This window comes from Lissotriton helveticus, chromosome 3_1 (assembly GCF_964261635.1).
Source record: "Lissotriton helveticus chromosome 3_1, aLisHel1.1, whole genome shotgun sequence".
NCBI classification, from domain to species: Eukaryota; Metazoa; Chordata; class Amphibia; order Caudata; family Salamandridae; genus Lissotriton; species Lissotriton helveticus.
This window is the reverse complement of record NC_136061.1, coordinates 1,351,878,242-1,351,886,861: the sequence shown is the minus strand read 5'-3', so window position 1 is coordinate 1,351,886,861 and position 8,620 is coordinate 1,351,878,242. Positions and strand designations below refer to the sequence as shown.

The 8,620-nt window shown below is 47.7% G+C and overlaps 1 protein-coding gene across 1 annotated transcript; it reads right to left on the bottom strand.

Moving 5' to 3' along the window:
* Positions 1-3,247: 3,247 nt before the first annotated feature.
* Positions 3,248-5,062, bottom strand: LOC144824252 (zinc finger BED domain-containing protein 6-like). Its single transcript, XM_078683393.1, has 2 exons — positions 3,592-5,062; positions 3,248-3,315 (listed from the first exon to the last, which is right to left on the bottom strand). Exon 1 carries the CDS (start codon positions 5,060-5,062, stop codon positions 3,920-3,922), a length of 1,143 nt encoding a protein of 380 aa, XP_078539519.1. The 3' UTR covers positions 3,248-3,315; positions 3,592-3,919.
* Between the last annotated feature and the right edge of the window lie 3,558 nt (positions 5,063-8,620).

Here is an 8,620-nt window from a genome sequence, read left to right as displayed (position 1 = left end):
AATCATCAATGTTTTCTGTTATTTCTTTCATGTTGTACCTCAGGTCCGCCCAGGGGCAAGCGGGCGGAAAAGGAGGATGCAGCAGTGGCTCCAAAGGAGGAGGATGCAGGCCAGGGCGGCGAGTGCTCCTTTGCTGGCCCCAGTAAGTTTTCATTTAAATATAGAGGACCTATTGTTGTCCAAGCATTCCTAATTTAATTGTTTCGAAATAGTGTTTAGATAGGAGCAAAATCCATAATACTACTGTTGCAGGGACACTTCTCCACAAACCGAACTATGGACACCAAAGACCAGAGTAATAATATTTCAGAGTGGCGTGTTTGGCACACTGTATAAATAAACCTGGTAGTGTCAGCAGCACAGATTCCTCCTTCCAAAAATTGCAAAACTTTTCGCTCAGTCACTCTAGTCTGGACTCTCTGGAGGAAAAACTACAGAGTCAATTCAAGTTTAAAAGCTTTATTAAAAGTTTAAGTAAACACATATATTAAAATAAAGTTAGTTGGAAATGGAAAAGTGCTTGGTGCAGAGTTGATGAGTACTGGATTGGTAGAAATTTCTTGTGGTCGAGCCGAGCTTTCACCTGGTTTCAAGTTGATGTTCCTCTTGTCCTTAGAAGTCCAGTTTCTGTCTGTTCAGAGAAAAATAATGTGTGTTAAAATTAAGCAAGCATTCAACAATTGTGACAAAAAAATTAAGCAAGACAACAGCTTTCCCTGGAAGGAGGGACATTTACTTTAGACTAGAGTAGACAGTCAATTACTTTTTCAGTTGTTTTCACATTTTTTCATTCATAGACCAAATACTAGTGGAGTGGTGTAATCTAACATTCTTAAATCTACTTTGTAGGTGGAACATCTGGTGGCGGGGCCAGCTCGGATGTGGTCATCATTGACTCGGAGTCCGAGGGTCAATCTGGGGAGGAGGCGGCGCTAGAGGAGTCGGACCAAGAAGAAGTACAGACTGTGAGGAAGGAGACAGTGGCGGTGGCGAGTACAGGTAAGCTGGATCATGGTACTATCTGACTCTTAGATAGGATATGATGTGTATCCAGTGGTGGCCCAGTGACAAATTACAATATGGTCATTACAGCAGGCTGGGACCGAAAGACAGATAGAGGCAGAGACAGAGAGAGAGGAAGACAGAAGGAGAGAGAGAGAGAGAGGAAGGGAGCCAGAGGGAGGGTGAGGGAGGGAGACAGAGAGAGAGAGACAGCGAGGTAGAGGGAGACAAAGGGAGACAGAAAGAGGGAGACAGAGAGAGAGAGAGAGAGAGAGAGAGAGAGAGAGAGAGGGAGGGAAACAGACATATCGCCTGGGCCTGGTGCAGATGATACGGTTGCTGGTGTGGTTAACGGCTCAGAGGAAAAATCACTCACTTCTGCCACATCTCTTTCATATGAAAGAGCACCAAACCAAGGATACAAGAGAGTTGTGGGAAGGGAAATGGTGATTCAAGCGCCCCTCCCTGCGGACGCCCATGATACTGGCCTGAATAGTTTTGTACTGCCCTGGCTAGTTGCTAGTTGTACTGTGACACAACTTCCTGCTGAATCATTTTGTGTTAATCATATTCCTAAAGAGCATTGCTTACAGATTATGTCTTTCTTTCTTCATATAGTTGGCAATACTAAAACCTCCAAACCAACGAGGAGTATGCTGGCTGTACTGGCCCGGCAACGGAGGCTGGAAGCAACTGTTGCGGAATATCGGCGACTGGTGGAACTCGAGGGGGATGACACGCACTCCAGTGCATCCAACTTAACATCGTCTACATCCTCCTCTGTTACCCCACGTTCTGCCGGTAAGCACAGTGCTCCAGCGAACCGGAGCCGTGCCGGAAGACGCCACCGCCGAGCAGCAAAAGCTGCACCTCGCAGCACTGTTAAAGGTCGCTTGCGCCGTGCACTCCGCAGAGTGTCAGACCTAGAGGCGGAGGTCCAGAAATGGCACAAATTTCAAAATGTGGTGGAGGGCCTCCGCCTAGAGCAAGCCATCCTCCAAGAAAAATATGATGCCCTGGCCCTAAAGCATGATGCCCTGGAGGCCAAACTTACCAGCTTGCATCCCTAGAGTGTCCCTTGCCCCTTTTTTTGAGACTTTTGGGGGGTGGGAATTGGGAGTTGGGTTTTTTGGGGACTTTTGAGGACTATTTGTTGGGGTTAGGGAGGGTCTTGCGGGAGATTATTTTGTTAGGGATATAAATATACTTTTTCAAACTTTATCTGAGCATACCTGTTTTTTTACTACTTTTGAGCTGGGTGGGTGGTGGTTTTGCAGTAATTTCATTTAACTGAACACTGTCATCGTGTTGGTTCACGTGCAATAGGCCAAGTGTTTTCCTAAGTAAATGCCTGTCACAGAGTTTGTTAATTCAAGAGCCCTAGGACTTTGCTGCTAGTACCACTGTCACTCTCTCGCCTCTCCGAATACTCCATTATACTACCTCCCATCCAAAAGCTTATCTTACCTGTAATTTGTGTTTGAGGGCTGGCTCCACCTGGAATTCACAGAGTCCTAACGCGTTCTGCAGCAGGGCCACAACTGGAGTTTCCCGGCGTGGATTTTCTGCAAAACAAAAACAATCAACATTAGAAATGTGGTAGCGGTGCTGACACAACCCTAAAACCTAGAAGCCCCAGAGACAGCACCCCTGAGACAGGCAAGCGAGCAATATAACGCCTACACGTTCACGTGCAATAGGCCAAATGTTTTCCTAAGTAAATGCCTGTCACAGAGTTTGTTAATTCAAGAGCCCTAGGACTTTGCTGCTAGTACCACTGTCACTCTCTCGCCTCTCCGAATACTCCATTATACTACCTCCCATCCAAAAGCTTATCTTACCTGTAATTTGTGTTTGAGGGCTGGCTCCACCTGGAATTCACAGAGTCCTAACGCGTTCTGCAGCAGGGCCACAACTGGAGTTTCCCGGCGTGGATTTTCTGCAAAACAAAAACAATCAACATTAGAAATGTGGTAGCGGTGCTGACACAACCCTAAAACCTAGAAGCCCCAGAGACAGCACCCCTGAGACAGGCAAGCGAGCAATATAACGCCTACACGTTCACGTGCAATAGGCCAAATGTTTTCCTAAGTAAATGCCTGTCACAGAGTTTGTTAATTCAAGAGCCCTAGGACTTTGCTGCTAGTACCACTGTCACTCTCTCGCCTCTCCGAATACTCCATTATACTACCTCCCATCCAAAAGCTTATCTTACCTGTAATTTGTGTTTGAGGGCTGGCTCCACCTGGAATTCACAGAGTCCTAACGCGTTCTGCAGCAGGGCCACAACTGGAGTTTCCCGGCGTGGATTTTCTGCAAAACAAAAGCAATCAACATTAGAAATGTGGTAGCGGTGCTGACACAACCCTAAAACCTAGAAGCCCCAGAGACAGCACCCCTGAGACAGGCAAGCGAGCAATATAACGCCTACACGTTCACGTGCAATAGGCCAAATGTTTTCCTAAGTAAATGCCTGTCACAGACTTTGTTAATTCAAGAGCCCTAGGACTTTGCTGCTAGTACCACTGTCACTCTCTCGCCTCTCCGAATACTCCATTATACTACCTCCCATCCAAAAGCTTATCTTACCTGTAATTTGTGTTTGAGGGCTGGCTCCTTCATTTCTTCATTGTGCAGAATCCAGGCATCAGCATTATGGGTAATGGATAGGGTGAGTCTGGAGGAGGAGGACTCAGGATAGACGACCAGGACTGAGTTCTTGTCAACTAACTGTTGTGAACCTGAGGAATGCTGCGGCATCAAAATCAAGATAGTTCTGTTGATGGGCTTGTTGTTTTATTGGTTGATTACAGTTTTGTTGGGAATGTGATGAAGCACTTGCTAAAGAAAGGCAGACACACAGGAATAAAAGTGAATAAGGAGGACTATTTACAATTAATGAATGATTGAGTCATTTTCAGAACTCGCTGTCAGGGAAGCAGAACTCGTCCTCATACTCTGCTAACTCATCAGTCGGGGTTACTTCTGGTAACTGAGGAGAACTTTCCTCGGGTAGGGCGGTGTCCTCTTCTTCCTGCGTGCATTCTCGTACTCTGTAATCTGGTGGTATGAAGTGCTGGTTCATCTTTATCAAGGTGAGCCGCTCCACATTTGCGGGCAAGAGGCGGGACCTTTTGGAAGTCACAATGCCACCAGCAGAACTAAAAACACGTTCTGAAGACACGCTTGCGAGTGGGCAAGACAAGTAATTGATAGCCAGGTTGGTGAGCTCTCGCCATATTTTTCTTTTCCCATGCCAATACGCCAATGGGTCCTCAGTAATATTGACCTCTGTTGAGTCATCCAGATAGGCCTGCACCATTGAAAGAATGTCCTCCCGGATTCCTGTACTTTGCACTTCTGTGTCCTTTCTAGGACCAGGAAACCCTAGCTGAGTTAGCCAACTCGCTTCAGACATATCGCATGCGCCTGGTGGAGATGATACGGTTGCTGGTGTGGTTAACGGCTCAGAGGAAAAATCACTCACTTCTGCCACAGGCACAGATGGTGAAGTGCTTTTTTGGGACGCCTGATCGCCTGCTGATTCACTAGTAGTACTGTCTTCTCCTACAGTTTCCTTCCGTTCTATTTCAAAACGAATGGCTGACTGAGCTAGCCAACCTTTGTACTCTGTAACATCCGATGTTTCAAAAGGAATTATTACTTTGCCAAACAATGGCTTTTTGTAACGTGGATCCAGAATAGTAGCACAAATGTAGTGCTGTTGTTTCTTGATATTTACAAGCCGTTCATTGCTAACTAGGCGTTGTAATAATCTCTGCGCCAACTCATGTGCTTCGTTCTTTCCAACGTCCTTTAATTGTGAAGACACCACCTTGACTTGGTGCTCGAGCTTCAGCAACAGTGGGATAGCTTTGCTCAAAGAACAGTCCTCCCTGCTCACGTCACGCGTGAAGACCTCAAAAGGCCGAAGCATGTCTGTCAGGCTTTTAACTAGCTGCCATTGCTCCACCGCTAGTATCATTCCTGTCGTATCACCACCCAGGTTGTAGAAATACTCATTGACTACTGGAAACAGCTCATGCAGACGCTCAAGCATGTAGAAGGTTTAGTTCCAACGTGTTGCCACCTCCTGGATAAGTGCTTTCACTGGCATTCTACGTTCATTTTGCTTGCGCCTCAGCTCCTTCCGGGCCTTAAAAGAATGGTTGAAATGTGTGCATATTCTTCTGCAGATGGTCAGTGTTTTGTCGACTGCAAGTTCTTTTTTCAAAAAACTTTGCACAACAAGGTTGATACAGTGCGCCAAACACGGCACTCTGAAATAGAAACCGTCCTCCATGGCCTTAACTACATTCCTGCCATTATCTGTAGAAACATAACCAACCTTGCAATTTCTTGGGCGCAGCCATTGCAAGACCTTTTTGTTAAAGTCAGCCAAAATGTTGACTGCAGTATGACTTTTCTCCATGCCAAACATGGCTAATGTTGCATGTTTACGAGCACCCTTAAAAATCTCGACCAAGTCACCACCTGCATTTATCTGTTTAATAACCCCTGAAAAAGAGACCCAGTGTGCAGTGATGCACATGTAATCAGTGGCTGCGCAACTGGTCCACATGTCTGTTGTCAGGTGTATAGTGTGAACAGCACTCTTCTGCAAAGCTGCCCCCACCAACTCAAGCACCTCTTTGTGTAGTGCTGGAACAGCAACCCTGGCAAAATAGTACCGGCTAGGAACCTTCCATTTAGGGGCCAATGTTGCCACGAGTTCAAGGAAACCCACACCTTCGACAAACGAAAAAGGGAGAAGGTCCACCGCTAGCATTTTTGCCAGCTTAGTGTTATAGAGGCGTACAGTTGGGTGGTTGCGTTGAAATTGCGCATCTGAGGAGAACATGGCTGAAATGGTGCGCTGGACAAATTTACGGGATGATGCTGATGCCTTCTTCGACCCACTTCTGATCAGTGTTGACATTTTCCGCATTGGTGTGTCTCCCAGACTCTCAGTGTGCCTGCTATGTGTTACGGAGGGTGTGGTGCTGCAAGGGGTACTGGGTGCAACCGGACACATGTCTGACGCTTCTTCTACCTCCCCATCATCTTCAGATGAAACACCTACTATGGGTATATTTTGGCCACTTGCCCTTTGGGATCGCTTTCCCTTGACGTTTGCTAGGTGCGGAAACCATTCGACAGCGTGCTTTCTTTCAAGATGACCTATCTGGCCTCCGGTTCCATAGTTGGTACCAGTCTTACCACGGCTAACGCTAGTCTTACAAATGCAACAAACGGCTATGTTATCATATTTTTCATGGACACTAAAAAAGTTCCAAACTGGGGACTGGAAACTTCTGGTTTTGCCGCACGAGGTGATACTGCTGCCAATGCCAGATGAAGCAGTGGTGGATGAGCCTTGCAGACATCTACTGGGTTGTGCAATTATTGCAGCAACCTTACTTGAGGGAGTCGAGCTGGATGGAGTCCCCCTCCGGGGAGAAAATATGGGAGCTGTAGGTTTTGTTGAACTTGTGGTACTACTTGACTGCGTTGGTGGTGCTACCAGTGGCACGTCGCCAGGGTCACGCTCAGCATGACGTCGGGATAGGGTGTAAATGTCTGTCTGCTGCATGGCCGGTGTGGCTGGACTGACATGTGTGATGACTAGGTCATTGCTGTCATCCTCTTCAACAACATCAGAATGCACCACTTCATCAAGTCCGACGTTCGGATCCATAAGTATGAGCTTTCCGGGGCCCTTCCTTTTAAGATTTGATACCATTCGCAGCTCATGGTGTGCCTCCCTCTCAGACGTCGGAGATGGTTGCCAATCCAGATCCAGATCATCATCTGATGGAGCGGGGCTTGAAGAGGAACTTCTACACACCCTCCTTGATCTTTTCCTTGCTGGGGAGCTGGGAGAAAATGAATCATCAGGAGGAGTGGCTTCGTCTTCCTGACATGATACCCCGGCTCCAAAGTCAATTTCCTCCTGTGCCCCTACTTCTGGAAGAACAACCATTGTGGGCACTTGCACCGCTCCATGGCCATCTTCACTGACCTCTACTTGCAAGTCTCCATGGACCTCTCCTTCTCGGCCTTCTCCTTCTCGGCCTTCTCCTTCTCGGACAGCTCCTTCTCGGCCTTCTCCTTCTCGGACAGCTCCTTCTCGGCCTTCTCCTTCTCGGCCTTCTCTTTCTCGGCCTTCTCCTTCTCGGCCTTCTCCTTCTCGGCCTTCTCCTTCTCGGACAGCTCCTTCTCGGCCTTCTCTTTCTCGGCCTTCTCCTTCTCGGCCTTCTCCTTCTCGGCCTTCTCCTTCTCGGACAGCTCCTTCTCGGACAGCTCCTTCTCGGACAGCTCCTTCTCGGCCTTCTCCTTCTCGGACAGCTCCTTCTCGGACAGCTCCTTCTCGGACAGCTCCTTCTCGGACAGCTCCTTCTCGGACAGCTCCTTGCGCATGTACTTCTGCTTGTACTAGTAGCCCATGCAGTTGTTGTTGCGGCTTTGGTTGTTGAATAGTACTTGTGAGATGAGTTAAAACCTGTGTTGATGGCGTGCTGCTACTTTCTTGCGTTGATCCAACATCACTGGTCGTTGGTGATTCAACAACTAAACAGGCTACCTGTGCAGCACTCATGGTGGGCCTTTGTTTTTTTGGTTGTTGTTGCCCAAAAAATGTCTTGGTTGAGCAACCAGTCGCCTTGGTAAGTGGTGCCACTTGCTTCTTCTTCTCCTTAGTAGAGACATCTTTCTTGGAAGAGGACCTACGGGCACCTCTTTTTGGAGCCATCTTCTTCAGATGTCGGAACAACAGGCCGCAGCAGCACTTCTTCCTGGCACTGATGCTCAACGATGATGATGCGTAGTTTTGTGCACCTAAACGCAAACGAAGACAGAGGAACATCAGTAAATATAAATGTTGCATATGTAGCGCTTGAATAAACAGTTAGCAAGTAGGCATTTATGAATACACACGTGCACACCACACAATATGGAATTTTCAAAATTAGGATTTGCTAAATTTTTGGGAAACAGGAATTTAACATTGATCCAAGAGAGCACACACACAGAGGGTTGTGCTTTCATGTACCCCTGACTCTGCCTGGGCACAATGGGTGAAAGCAAGGCACACCTATGTCTCAAAGCTCACTGCCTGCCTTCAAAATGGCCGCTTGACCCCCCCATCCACATGGCCAGGACCATGCCTCAAAATGGCCACCACCAACATAGCCAGCACCCAACCCCTACTCCAAAAAGTGAAAACACACAACACAAATCAAATCACCACAATCCAATGCCATCCATCCATTTTCAGAAGGCTTATGCTGCCTGCTGGTGGTTTTCCGGTGCAAAATTGCATTTTTTACAATTTCGCGAGTGCGAGATTGTTGCTTCACGGCGCGAACGTGGCAAAAACCCACAAAATCCGCGAACAGACCGATTCTGGGCCCCCCTGGGCATAATGGATGACATCAGAGCACAGTGGGTGCAGGCCTATGGCACAAAGCACACAACTTACAAATGGCCCCTAGACCCCCACCCACACGGGACCAGACAATAAAATGGCCCCCACCCCCATAGCAAGCCCCCAACACCACCCCAAAAAGTCCTAAAACACACAAAAATCAGCACAATCCAATGTCATCCATGCCCTGGC